A 13977-nucleotide genomic window follows, 5' to 3' on the forward strand; every position below is an offset into this window, starting at 1 on the left:
GCAGTACTGTGCAGTAGGAGTACTGTGTAGCAGTAGCAGTACTGTGTAGCAGTAGCAGTACTGTGCAGTAGCAGTACTGAGTAGCAGTACTGTGCAGTAGGAGTACTGTGTAGCAGTACTGTGCAGTAGGAGTACTGTGTAGCAGTAGCAGTACTGTGCAGTAGCAGTACTGTGTAGCAGTACTGTGTAGCAGTAGGAGTACTGTGTAGCAGTAGCAGTACTGTGTAGCAGTACTGTGCAGTAGGAGTACTGTGTAGCAGTACTGTGTAGCAGTAGCAGTACTGTGTAGCAGTAGCAGTACTGTGCAGCAGTACTGTGCAGTAGGAGTACTGTGTAGCAGTAGCAGTACTGTGTAGCAGTACTGTGTAGCAGCAGTACTGTGTAGCAGCAGTACTGTGTAGCAGTACTGTGCAGTAGCAGTACTGTGTAGCAGTACTGTGCAGTAGGAGTACTGTGTAGCAGTAGCAGTACTGTGTAGCAGCAGTACTGTGTAGCAGTACTGTGCAGTAGGAGTACTGTGTAGCAGTAGCAGTACTGTGCAGTAGGAGTACTGTGTAGCAGTAGCAGTACTGTGTAGCAGTACTGTGCAGTAGGAGTACTGTGTAGCAGTAGCAGTACTGTGCAGTAGCAGTACTGTGTAGCAGTACTGTGTAGCAGTAGGAGTACTGTGTAGCAGTAGCAGTACTGTGTAGCAGTACTGTGCAGTAGCAGTACTGTGTAGCAGCAGTACTGTGTAGCAGTAGCAGTACGAGTACTGTGTAGCAGTAGCAGTACTGTGTAGCAGTACTGTGCAGTAGCAGTACTGTGTAGCAGTACTGTGCAGTAGGAGTACTGTGTAGCAGTAGCAGTACTGTGTAGCAGCAGTACTGTGTAGCAGTACTGTGTAGCAGTAGCAGTACTGTCTAGCAGTAGCAGTACTGTGCAGTAGTAGCAGCAGCGTGTAGGTCTATGCGGGGCCCACCCTGATCATCTGCTTGCAGACCCTCATGAGCTGGTAGTCCATCTCTGGGTCAAGCATCTCCACCTCCTGCAGTCTGAACACACGATGGTGACAGCGCTGGCTCAGCTGCTTCTTGTTCTCCTTCAGACACTCGATGACCTACACACACGGCCAGAGGACAAATGGGCGAATTACTTTACTAAAGAACGAGAGAAAGGTGAGCGATAGCGAGCATGAGAGAGGAGAGACAGAGAGAGAAAGGGAGAGAGACAAAGAGAGGCTGACCTGAGCGTTTCCAAAGGCCACGTTCTGACACAGCCTGGTGATGTCCTGCTTACACGAGTCATAAAGCTCTGGCTCCAGACGGATGTCCTCTGACTGACACCACAGCACAGTTACAACCAGCCCCTCACCTCCACCTCACAGTGTGTGTGTGATGTGACGTGGTGTGTGTGTGTGTGTGCGTACCATCTCCAGCTCCTCCACCCTCAGCTGCTTGCGACACCTGACCGACACGCGCTGCTCCCGGGCTTCCTGCAGGGTGTCGTTCCTCACGGTGGTGCTGAGACACACCACCACGTCCACCCTACACACACACACACACACACACACGCGTTAATCCATCCCGTGAGATGAGCTGCTGATGATGGCTGCTGATGATGGCTGCTGATGATGGGAGCCCAGGAGGAGTGCTGTGCTCCTGGAGGGGGAGGGGCTCACTTCTTCTTGATGTTGGGACACAGTTTGAGCACATCCTCCTTGCATGCCATCTTGAACTTGTAGGAGAAGCGGAAGTCCTTGATCTGGATCTGAAGCACAGAGGAGAGGGCAGGGACGGTCACGTGAACGAGGGCTCGACATGAAACACTCGTCCAGGACAGTGTGACAAGTACAATGAGGCAAAACATTGTCAAGGTACAGTCAAGACAGAAACAGAGAGAGAGAGAGAGAGACTCACCAGTTGGAAGTGTGTGACGCCCACGACACACTTCTCATTCATCTCCTTCTGGTGTTTATTCTGCACCAGACACTCCATCAGGTCCCCTGTGTCTATCTGGTTATCAGCCACCTCCTGAGAGGGGGGAGGGCAAGCTGTTTAGCTTCTTCAACAGAAAGGTCAAATTAGAAGTCCTTCTCACTGAGACCCTGTTAGAACTCGGACCTTCTGACCCTGTATAAAGAAGAGGCAGATGGGTGAAGGCGTGTGCAGGGTTAGGGCTAGAGGTACTCACGTGACAGTGGGCCTGGATCACAGGATCACACGCTCTCATCAGCAGAGTCTCCATCTGGATGTCCTGAGACCGACAGAGACAGACAGAGACAGACAGAAAGAGACAGACAGAGACAGACAGACAGACAGACAGAGACAGACAGACAGACAGACAGACAGACAGACAGAGACAGACAGAGACAGCGAGTCAGCGAGAGAGATGCAAGTTCATTCAACTGGCTCACTCATCACACTTGAATCCTCCTGTAGCGATCAGAGTAGTACATATTTTAACAAAACATTTGTGTGGGTCTTAGCTCAGACCCCAGCTCATTCCTATGGTAGTGATTAGGTATCTTTAGTAGGACAGAGTTCTGCCCTCTGCTCTGCGCAGGTCTGACCTCAGAGGGGTGCCTACACTCTCACCTCAGACCACAGCTCAGTCAGGTTTCCTGCCACGTCTCGGCACTCTGGGACGAGCTCTTCCAGGTGGTCCTGCAGACAGTCCAGCTCCTGCACGTCACATCAGGTCACATCACATCAGGTCACATCACATCAGGTCACATCACAGCAGGTCACATCACATCAGGTCACGTCACAGCAGGTCACGTCACAGCAGGTCACATCACAGCACGTCACATCAGGTCACATCACAGCAGGTCACATCACATCAGGTCACATCACAGCAGGTCACATCACAGCAGGTCACATCACAGCAGGTCACATCACATCAGGTCACATCACAGCAGGTCACATCACAGCAGGTCACATCACAGCAGGTCACGTCACATCAGGTCACGTCACAGCAGGTCACGTCACAGCAGGTCACGTCACATCAGGTCACATCACAGCAGGTCACGTCACAGCAGGTCACGTCACAGCAGGTCACGTCACAGCAGGTCACGTCACAGCAGGTCACGTCACATCACATCAGGTCACATCACATCAGGTCACATCACATCAGGTCACATCACAGCAGGTCACGTCACAGCAGGTCACGTCACATCACATCAGGTCACATCACATCAGGTCACATCACATCAGGTCACATCACAGCAGGTCACGTCACAGCAGGTCACATCACATCAGGTCACATCACAGCACGTCACATCACAGCAGGTCACATCACAGCACGTCACATCACACAGGGAGAAAAGCCAATCACCTCATACACCCTGAAACATATTGACCAACTGACATGGCTCTGCGTGTGAGCGCGTGTGAGCGAGGGTTCCCACCTGACCAGCGTCAGTCTTCTCGCTGCACCACTTCCCCAGGTCAGTCATGCAGCGTCTCTGCAGCTCAGGATCCAGCTTGACGTCCAGCGCCCTCTGGTGGAGGATACGCTGAACCTCCACCTTGCAGTCCCTGGACAGCTGGAGAGGGGAGGAGAGGTGGAGAGTAGAGGAGGAGGTGGAGAGGAGAGGAGGAGGTGGAGAGGAGAGAGTCAGATCAGTGCTGTGTGACAACAGATCTACAGTACAGGGAGAGGAAGAGGATACTAGAGGCTTTACATTAAGAATGATTGATGTGCTCTTTTGCTGTGTTAATGAGGTAATCTGGAGAAATCACGTCTCCTTCAAAAAAAGGCAAAAAAACACTCTTGATTCTCATTCCACAGCTGTATAATCCTCAATCTCAGTTCCACCAAATCACTTCCCCTTGAATTAGCCAGCAGACACAGTCCTGAAAGGCTAACATTCCCTGATCTGATTAAGATCTTTACCAATCAACCATCATCACCAGACTGCAGCCTTACTTACATCAGAACCCTGTTCTGTGGTAAAATTCACCTGGACACCTTTAAGAGGGACATGATGGACACAGTACTGAGAGACATGGTTGGAATCAGTTTTCTACACAAATATGGAAGATACAAGAAGTAAAAAACAACCTTCTTAGTAACCACTGTATGTGTGTGTGTGTGTTGAGCAGTGTGTGTGTGTGTTGAGCAGTGTGTTTGTTGAGCAGTGTGTGTGTTGAGCAGCGTGTGTGTGTGTGTGTGTGTGTGTGTGGAGCAGTGTGTGTGTGTGTGTGTGTGTGTGGAGCAGTGTGTGTGTGTGTTGAGCAGTGTGTGTGTTGAGCAGCGTGTGTGTGTGTGTGAGTCCTGAGCAGCGTGTGTGTTGAGCAGTGTGTGTGTGTGAGAGAGACAGCAGGCCTACCCGTCGGCCCTGCTCCTCAGAGCGGTAGGCGTGGCGGTAGTGTGTGTGTGAGAGAGACAGCAGGCCTACCCGTCGGCCCTGCTCCTCAGAGCGGTAGGCGTGGCGGTAGTGTGTGTGTGAGAGAGACAGCAGGCCTACCCGTCGGCCCTGCTCCTCAGAGCGGTAGGCGTGGCGGTAGAGGCAGGAGAACACGGCCCCCGGGGGCATGACCTCACTGGTCTCGTTCCAGCCGTGCGTGTGGCACAGGCGAGACGCGTCCCCCTGGCACTTCTTATACAGGACCGGGTCCAGCCTGGGGACAGCAACACACACTGGAATAATACTTACATTTAACAACTGACCATAACCTAGACCAAGATGAACATGTGTGTGTGCAAGGGCAGCAGAGGATCTGGCTCTGGGGAGATCACATGACTCACTTCCAGTCTCTGGCGATGAAGTACTGCAGTTCCAGCAGCCTGTGTTCACAGTCCTCCAGCATCTTGTCAGTGTACAGGTGCTCCATCAGACATGACAGGATCCTATACACACACACGTCAGGACAGGCAGAGCAGAGTTGGACAGGCAGAGCAGGACAGGCAGAGCAGAGCAGGCAGAGCAGGACAGGCAGAGCTGGAGAGAGAGCCGGACAGGCAGAGCAGGACAGGCAGAGCAGAGCAGGCAGAGCTGGAGAGAGAGCAGGACAGGCAGAGCAGGACAGGCAGAGCAAAACAGGCAGAGCAGGACAGGCAGAGCAGGACAGGCAGAGCTGGACAGGCAGAGCAGGACAGGCAGAGCAGGACAGGCAGAGCCGGACAGGCAGAGCCGGACAGGCAGAGCCGGACAGGCAGAGCCGGACAGGCAGAGCATAACAGGTAACTCACATGGGGTCTCCGTTACGGATGTGTTTGCAGGCGGTCTGGATGACCGACTCACAGGCCTCGTTCAGGGCCCGGTCAATCCTGTAGTCAGCCCCTGGGTCGGCCTCCTGGATCAGGTTCTGGAGCTGAGGAACGAGAACCACACAAGCCATCAACAACACTGTCTCCACCCCCCAACAACACTAGGTGCGTTCGACAAGGACTGCGGCTGCATGAAACGACCGGCGAGAGTAGCCGCTTGCAGTCGGGGAGGAGTTAAAAACGGCTCTGTGAAGTCGGACAGTTCAGCTTCTCGTAGTTTGCTGCATTGACTTCAGTCACAGCCGATTAGGTGCTGTTTGCTTACTTTGCTTTATTTATAATTAAACGTAGTCTTTCCGTTAGTGAAGAGGCGTAGTAAAACCTTTTCTTGAACACATTTTTTATTCAATTAAACAGTTTGGTCCGTATTTGAACCGGATACAAAACTGAAGGTGTCAGAATAATTTCTAAACTTGCGTCAAAGTTGTCGTGTGGGGTGGTGAGGTGGTGGGGTGGTGAGGTGGTGGGGTACTCACGGCGTTCTGGCAGAGGGTGTCGATGGCGCCCGTGTTTCCTCGGCCCACCTTCATGAGGCAGTGCAGGGTGCGGCCCTTGCGGTGCAGGCCGGAGCAGTGAGCCTCGATCTCCCCGCGACACTGCAGCACGATCTCAGGGCTCAGGGAGAAGTCCTCCATCAGCATCCTCCTGTAGTCCAGCATCTCCCCCTGGCAGTCCCCGCTCACCGTCCGCCCTGGGGGGAGACACACACACAGACAGTTAGACTTCTGTAATGTGCTGATAGTATGTGGTATTAGGCTGTAACAAAGTCCTAAACTGAAGTTCTAAAAATTGACACAAAAATAAACAGTTAATGCAGAAATAAACAGATACACTAATGGAGGGATGAGAGGAGGAGGAGGAGACCGGAGGAGGAAGAGGAGGAAGGAGGAGGAGAAAGAGGAGACAGGAGGGCAGGAGGAGGACGAGGAAGGAGGAGGAGGAAGAGGAGGAGAAGGAAGAGGAGGAAGAGGAGGAAGGAGGTGGAGGAAGAGGAGGAAGGAGGAGAAGGGGAGGAGGAGAGGGCGTCACCTCTGTGGACAGCTGACTCCAGGCAGAGCAGCAGGTAGGAGAGGCGAGCCTCACGAGCACGGGGCAGGTTGGTGTCCATGCTGCAGCGGTACTTCCTCAGGTCAGACTTGCAGGCCTTGGCCAGCGAGTAGCTCACCTTGTAGTCCTGGGCGATGAGCTTCTGCCTGGTGGTCAGGGCCTCCCTGCACTGAGACACCACAGGTTAGGTTTATTTTTCTTATATTCTTATAGCATCCTCTTGCATTCATAGAAGAATATTATATTCACACTCACCCGTTCAGACATGGCCTCTTCAAACTTGTGGTTGAAGAGACACTTGTACACTCTGCCCTCCCCCGCTGGAATCTGCAACACAAACACAACACTACATCTCTACCCAGGACCCTGCACCAGTCTGCATCTCTACCCAGGACCCTGGTCCAGTCTGCACCAGTCTGCATCTCTACCCAGGACTCTGGTCCAGCCTGCATCTCTACCCAGGACCCTGGTCCAGCCTGCATCTCTAACCAGGACCCTGGTCCAGTCTACATCTGCACCCAGGACCCTGGTCCAGCCTGCATCTCTACCCAGGACCCTGGTCCAGCCTGCATCTCTACCCAGGACCCTGGTCCAGCCTGCATCTCTACCCAGGACCCTGGTCCAGCCTGCATCTCTACCCAGGACCCTGGTCCAGTCTACATCTCTACCCAGGACCCTGGTCCAGTCTACATCTCTACCCAGGACCCTGATCCAGCCTGTCCCCCTCTATCTGCTCTGCAGCAGCAGCAGGCTGGTTTCTCTCCACTCACGTTTTCACAGAAGTGCTCGCGGTCCTCGCGGCAGGAGAAGTACAGGTAGCGGTCCAGGTGGAAGTCGTCAGAGGAGAGCTCGGCCACGCGCATGATGGACTTCTTACAGTCGTCCCTGATGGCATGAGCTCCCGGCTGCTCCTCCGCCTCGTGCACCAGCGCCTTCTCCAAGCAGCCAATCACCTCGCCCTGGGAGTGCAGGTCCTGGGAGGAGCAGGGAGGGATTTGGAGGGTTTAGCTTAGTGGGATTCTCATAATTAACCGTGTAACCGCCACAACACGAGTGTTTACCGGTTAATACTATCGGTTAAACAGTGTTGCGAATTTAGCGACAATGTGGCTAGACTAAAAGGTTGTATCTAGCGACTTTCTGCTACTTAGGGAATCTTCGTTGTTGTTGAGCAGCAGCAGAATAACTGGAACTGTACTTCCGTGTCGTTATAGCCGCCAATCATGTAGGTACAGCCAGCGCTCTCAGATTCATTGCATTTTGGTTTGGTTAATCTGTTCTGTTGTTTATGGTGCTTTCTAAAAATCAACCCCTTATAGGGGCAAAAAAACATTTGTTGTATTTTTTTCATTTACAGACACTCGTCCACTCTACATTTCTGATTAACAGTTAACAGTAAACGGTTAACGAGCGTCGGTTATCGGTCACATCCCTAGTTTAGTGGTTAGAGCATTTCATTGCAGTCCCCGATGGGAAGGTTACCTCTGGCACGTCAACGCCGCCAATCACCGATTTACCCAAAAAAAAGCCACTAATAAAATACCATTAGTAGCATTGTTGGGAGAGAGACTGTCAGATGTGGTGCCGGTTTAGTGGAGAGTTAAGACTTGGGCTAACAGCCCCAGAAAACCTCAGACGCCTGAACATTACCACCTCCTCTAGACACAAGCAGTGTTGAAGCACATGGTGCCATATAACTGGAAAAACAATCTAACAAATGAAAGCAGCAAAACCCACACAGGGTGCTACCATTACCTCTGAACACACATGCTGATTCATACTAATCTGAAGCTTTGCTAAAAGCTTTCCCAAACTGTCCTAATCCACTGTGAGAAAAATGTTCAGACTGAATCACAAGTACTTACAAGTTAAATGCTCTTTCCTTTCCGTTTTCAGAGTCAATCCTGCAATTAGACCCTTCCTTCTGCTGGTATAACAGACCCTACCTTCTGCTGGTATAAGTTAGACCCTACCTTCTACTGGTATAACAGTTAGACCCTACCTTCTGCTGGTATAACAGACCCTACCTTCTGCTGGTATAACTGACCCTACCTTCTGCTGGTATAAGTTAGACCCTACCTTCTACTGGTATAACAGACCCTACCTTCTGCTGGTATAACAGTTAGACCCTACCTTCTGCTGGTATAACAGTTAGACCCTACCTTCTGCTGGTATAACAGTTAGACCCTATACCTTCTGCTGGTATAACAGTTAGACCCTACCTTATGCTGGTATAACTGACCCTACCTTCTGCTGGTATAACTGACCCTACCTTCTGCTGGCATAACAGTTAGACCATACCTTCTGCTGGTATAACAGTTAGACCATACCTTCTGCTGGTATAACTGACCCTACCTTTTGCTGGTATCACAGTTAGACCCTACCTTCTGCTGGTATAACTGACCCTACCTTCTGCTGGTAGAACAGTTATACTATACCTTCTGCTGGTATAACAGTTAGACCATACCTTCTGCTGGTATAACTGACCCTACCTTTTGCTGGTATCACAGTTAGACCCTACCTTCTGCTGGTATAACTGACCCTACCTTCTGCTGGTATAACAGCCTACCTTGTCCCCAGTGCTGATGCTGCCACAGTGCAGGGTGTTGATGTCGTCACGACACTTGTCCATGAAACCGCAGATGAGACGGTAGTTGCTGAAGATGATGGTGGCCATCTTGGTGATGTACTGGTTGCAGTGGTACTCTGTGATGTTGCTGCGGTGGTCCACAAGACAGGAGACCAGGAAGCCCTTCCCCCTCTCCTCCACTGCACACTCCTTAATCTGCACCGGGGGGGGGGGGGGGGGGGGGACATACAACATCAAACACGCTAGAGGTGACAGGTAGGGAACAAGCTGAACCCTGCAGCTCACCAGCTCACCTCAGGAATGGTGCTCCTGCACACCTCGACGGCCACAGACTCAAACTTGGGGTCAGTCGTCAGGTTCAGCTTGTAGTTCCAAAGGAGCTGGAGGAAGACAAAGATTGAACGAAAATATAGAAAAAGATAAATAAATGAATACGTCTGGAAAGCACCTATTCCCAGAGTCTGTCACAAAACTATACACTGTCAACCACTTCAGAGACAGGATTTGATTGCAATGCTTTAAAAACCTTTCTGAAACTAAATATAGGCTTTGAAAAAGCAAGCAAGCCTCAGTGAACTGGCTATGGACATGATTTAGCTGTGAATTTAAATAATCTTTGACACACAATTTCCCAAACGTAGCAGTCGTACTGACAGGGCTGTTAAGAGATGGGAGGAGGTTCAAACACTTACATGACTGCAGTCAGCAGCTATCTCTGGTTCCTGGAGGCAGGGGGAGAGAGAGAGGAAGAAAGGAGTGAGAGAAAGGCAGAGAGAGAGAGAGAGAGAGAGAGAGTCAGAGAGAGGGAGGGGCAGAGAAACAGAGAAAAAGGTCAGTCAAATGGAGTGTGTTGAAGGCATTTACTGTAAACGCCAAAAGATGTTCTCATCTGTCAACGAAACATACAAGTTCAGCAGATTCTTCTCACAAGAACACATTCACTTCCCCATCATCATCATCAAGATGTGCACTGGCATTTAGGACCCTCTCAAGCAGTAAAAGCCTCCAGAATCTGACCCATATAATAGGCAGTAAAGATGGTGAGCACTTGTAAAAGCAATCAACAAGCTGAGCCCCAACATGCCTGACCCACCTCCATTCTGAACTGACCGAGTCTAGGACCCCCAAACAGACCACAGCTGCAACCTCACAGCTAAACTAACCACTGCATCTCTCAGAAAATCTCTGGAGGATGTGAAAGCCTTGCTATAAAAAGGCAGTCCTGCATATGGCTGGGTATAAATCTTAAATCAACCTAGGCTACAATGGTATGTTTCTTGTAATCTAGCCATTGTTGTACTGAAATCTGTTACCCATCAAAAACCGTGACCAGGGAATGCTATTCTATGGCTTGCCAATATTAGTGTAAGGGTTAGGACTCAAACATTTACTGAACAGTACGGTAAGCCATTAGATGGTTAATGCTTAATGGCTATCACATGTATTTGTTTAATATGCACACGTAGCGTGTGCATCACGCTGGGCTGTTAATGGTGCTTTATAAAGACAGCTGTCCCCCCTTCCCTATGTCCAGATGTTGTTCTCTCAAACCACGTCTCCCTTCCAAACCTGCAGAACAAACATTCAGCTAATGGTTAGGCCCCTCTCAAATGCCTCCTCAACCCTTCATCACCTAGGGCTCTCGCTTTGTCTTGTCAAGAGGATACTTGTATAGAGGCTATTTTGATTGGGAGAATAGGAGAGAGAGAGAGTGAGTGAGGAGGGAGAGTGAGAGAGTGAGAGGGGGGAGAGAGTAAGAGGAGAGGGGGTGAGAGAAAGAAAGGAGAGAGAGTGAAAAGAGCTTGAGGGAGAGTTAAAAAAGAGAGGGAGGGAGGGATGAGAGAGGGTGAAAGAGAGAAGGAGGGAGGGATGAGAGAGGGTGAAAGAGAGAGAGAGAGGACAGAGAAAAAGACTGTAAAAGCATGCCAGTCAGTTCCGTAGACATCATGTGTCCTCCACTTATTTGGGGACCTGTCTAACGAGGCCTAATTGACGGCCTCTGGTGGCCTGCTGATCAGCTCCGGGTGAAGGTCAGAGCTTCCTCTATACTCTAGGAGCACGTCTAACATGCTGAGGAATGGAGCTCAGAGGATTTGCTGAGACATATCCTTCTACTCAAACAAGGATCCACACAGAGTTCTAATTTGAGTGGACGTGTTAGTAAAGGGTACTTGGGTGTTTGAATCTGCTTTGGCCTGCTCCTCAGCAGTACATGGAGCTTGGACAAGGGCCTGCAGAGCTGATCAAAACGGAAAATCCAATCAGAGCCAGAACTGACCCTGGCTTGACCTCTGTGTGCTGCGCTCTGAGAGGACACCAGTCACATGCATCCTTTTAACCACCAATCATGTCTGATCATCATCATCAGGATTTTCTGTGAATAGAAGGTACGGCCTGCACAGCTTGCGAGGTGCAAGTCTGTGACATTTCTCAAAAAACGGTTCAAAAGATGCTTGATGACTAAAAATGATCACTAAATGTACAACTACCTAAAGTGTTAATTGGCTAACTCAAGTCTAAATGTGTTGTTGACTTCCAGAAACTTCTCTTGCAGCAGTCAGGCATTTCCTCCATTTTGGTTGAAAGGTTTTTCAACACTTGCCAACACAGGAAGCCACAGCCAGCCACAGCCAACCAAGGCCAACCAAGGCCTTCTCCGCCCTGCTTCATGACAACCATGTAAACCAAACCACAACTGCCAGGAGTACAGACATAGAAAAGGCTGGAGGCAGGAACACACGGTCTGCACCCCCTAACAGACTAGGGCCCAGGCAGGTCTGCAGGGAGGCTGACTGAGATGGCCCTGTACAGACACTACTCATTCAGAGCATTTGAAATTAGCCCAGATAAAAACGACAAGGGATATAAACATTCAAAACCTTCCAGGTCTGCTAGGTGAGGTCTTCAACCGTAAAAGCACTCTTTACTATAGCCATGCATAGTCTGTCCATACCTGCTAGGAGGCATCTTAGAGTAAGACCCGAAGACAATAAATCTTATGGTCCCTGAATTATAGATTGGATGATCCATATCTACAGAGCCTTCTAACAAGACTATACAAGAAGGACATCGGTCACTTCTTTTCACAGATCACTGGTCTTCACCTGTATTGTCACAACAGACAATTTATGTTAATATTCTCCAGTCCAACATACCAATAGCTCAATTTGGCTGTTTTTTTGTCAGGTCTATACGTTAATCAGCTCACTTACTATCTAGCTTGGCTTGCTTAGTGCATAATTACGCGCACAGCTCAATGCTTGCCATGTTGTAGCTAGCTTCTAGCCATCTCGCAGACAAACTCCTGGGACACGACCTGGAATACAATACTACGAAAATTACGATTGCTAAAGACAATTAAAAGGCTTTACTTTCTTAAAATAGCATGCTTAAGTAATCTAGAAAGCTAATGTTATTACACAAACAGTTTATTTAGCTAAGCTAATTCAATCGATCTGGTTAACGTTAGCTAGCAGCATCTGAGCTAGCTGGACCTGGCAGGCACACCCAGGTATTCCCTCTGCATTGTATGATGTCAGCTAGCTAGCCACCGCACCTCTTTCCTCTCCTGGAGGCACTCAAGCACGGCCAGGTTGTTGGTCCACGAATTTTTTTGACAAAGTCTGGTCAAGTCATCACGACAAACTGGCTCCTCCGCCAGCTTCCAGCCGGTCGTGCGCTTTCGGAGTGGCGAGGCCGCGACTACTGAACTCTTGTCAACAGGCTCTGCGTTTGCAGCAACCGGTGCAACTCCAACTTGTTTTGGAGCATTATCTGCATTAACGGCATGTTTGACGATACCATTGCTCTGAAATTTCTCTCCTCCGACGGTATGCACATACAAAATGATGGACATCAAGAGCAGTAGGGGAGGAACACGTCTACAAGCCGCCATCTTCGGATATCTAGCTAGCTTGGATGGCTTGTTAGCTTGCAGGCTCAGTTCAGAGACGTTCTTGAATACGTCGTCGTGTGCGTTGTTGGCATTCTCCAGCATAGATGTACACGTTCTAGACTGGAGTCTCCCACTGAGAAAAAGACAAAAGATGTGGTCTCTTCTCTCCATTTCTGTTGGTCAAACTCGTCACCCTATCACACCTTTTTAAGATACACGTCGCTCAGTAAATGGCAAAGAGCATCTAGAGTAGAGTTTACTCGACTTGCATTGTCTTTTATATGAGATTGCCGCGGTCCTTGTGGTTAATTTTCACGTAATTATGAATACGTCATCATTGTTACATATCAATGCATTTATCTAATTGTCTCAATAAAATTTCACAATATTTTCTTGTGTCCATTCATCTTTGACACGCTGCCGTTAATTAGCTCTACATTGTTCCCAATAGTTTATCCTAGCGTTATTAAATGACAAAAAAAAGACTAAATGTTAGATTAACGGACGGTCTTCGGGCTGCTACAGGGTAACTGTTCGTTTGCTAACGCAAGTGGCTACTACTGTAGTAGCTACTGCTCAATAAAAAAGGAAACAAATCTGAAAAAAGTACATTTGAACAACGATCAACAACGAAGTCGTAGGCTACCTTTCGCGTTTAGATTTGTGCTACTGTAGCCTATTAATATTTGGCTTTATCGCGAGTTGGTCATCTAGTTTCAAATTATTATTATATAAATTAGTAAATGATTGGACCAATGCAGATTAGCAACAGATTAGGATAACAACACATAAATAAACGTGAAATTAGTCAAGTGGCTGAGCGGTTAGGGAATCTAGAAATCACAAAGTCGCCGGTTCGATTCCCGACAGTGTCAATGATGTTGTGTCCTTGGGCAAGGCACTTCACCCTACTTGCCTCGGTGGGGAATGTCCCTGTACTTTCTGTAAATTGCTCTGGATAAGAGCGTCTGCTTAATGACTAAATGTAATGTAAATGTAACCAACAGACCACCTGTCCCGCTTTGCGTTGTAAAATGTCCCGCATTTTCATCTGTCTGTTGGGTTTTAATTATCATATTAAGAAAACTTATATTGGTTATTTTGCCTTTTTAAGAAAGCATTTCATTTATTCTTTATGTGGCGTAGTTTGGCACATATATTTAACAGTGCTTTGTCAGAAGTACAAATAGAA

The 13977-nt window shown here is 49.1% G+C and overlaps 1 protein-coding gene across 1 annotated transcript in view; it reads right to left on the reverse strand.

The window, feature by feature from the left end:
• The window catches only part of LOC124476613 (Golgi apparatus protein 1-like), a 19339-nt gene extending 6348 nt beyond the window's left edge, over positions 1-12991 (reverse strand). The window contains exons 1-19 of the mRNA XM_047033857.1: positions 12447-12991; positions 9583-9612; positions 9184-9270; positions 8870-9085; positions 7071-7274; positions 6556-6627; positions 6283-6469; positions 5730-5944; positions 5176-5297; positions 4732-4833; positions 4451-4604; positions 3389-3526; positions 2577-2663; positions 2173-2235; positions 1899-2012; positions 1661-1749; positions 1409-1526; positions 1226-1318; positions 962-1099 (exon numbers count right to left, since the gene is read on the reverse strand). Of these exons, the coding sequence (XP_046889813.1) occupies positions 962-1099; positions 1226-1318; positions 1409-1526; positions 1661-1749; positions 1899-2012; positions 2173-2235; positions 2577-2663; positions 3389-3526; positions 4451-4604; positions 4732-4833; positions 5176-5297; positions 5730-5944; positions 6283-6469; positions 6556-6627; positions 7071-7274; positions 8870-9085; positions 9184-9270; positions 9583-9612; positions 12447-12956 (2739 nt within the window). The 5' untranslated portion in view covers positions 12957-12991. The remainder of the gene's footprint in view (positions 1-961; positions 1100-1225; positions 1319-1408; positions 1527-1660; positions 1750-1898; positions 2013-2172; positions 2236-2576; positions 2664-3388; positions 3527-4450; positions 4605-4731; positions 4834-5175; positions 5298-5729; positions 5945-6282; positions 6470-6555; positions 6628-7070; positions 7275-8869; positions 9086-9183; positions 9271-9582; positions 9613-12446) is intronic.
• Positions 12992-13977: the final 986 nt, after the last annotated feature.

The sequence above is a fragment of the Hypomesus transpacificus genome, chromosome 14 (assembly GCF_021917145.1).
Source record: "Hypomesus transpacificus isolate Combined female chromosome 14, fHypTra1, whole genome shotgun sequence".
NCBI classification, from domain to species: domain Eukaryota; kingdom Metazoa; phylum Chordata; class Actinopteri; order Osmeriformes; family Osmeridae; genus Hypomesus; species Hypomesus transpacificus.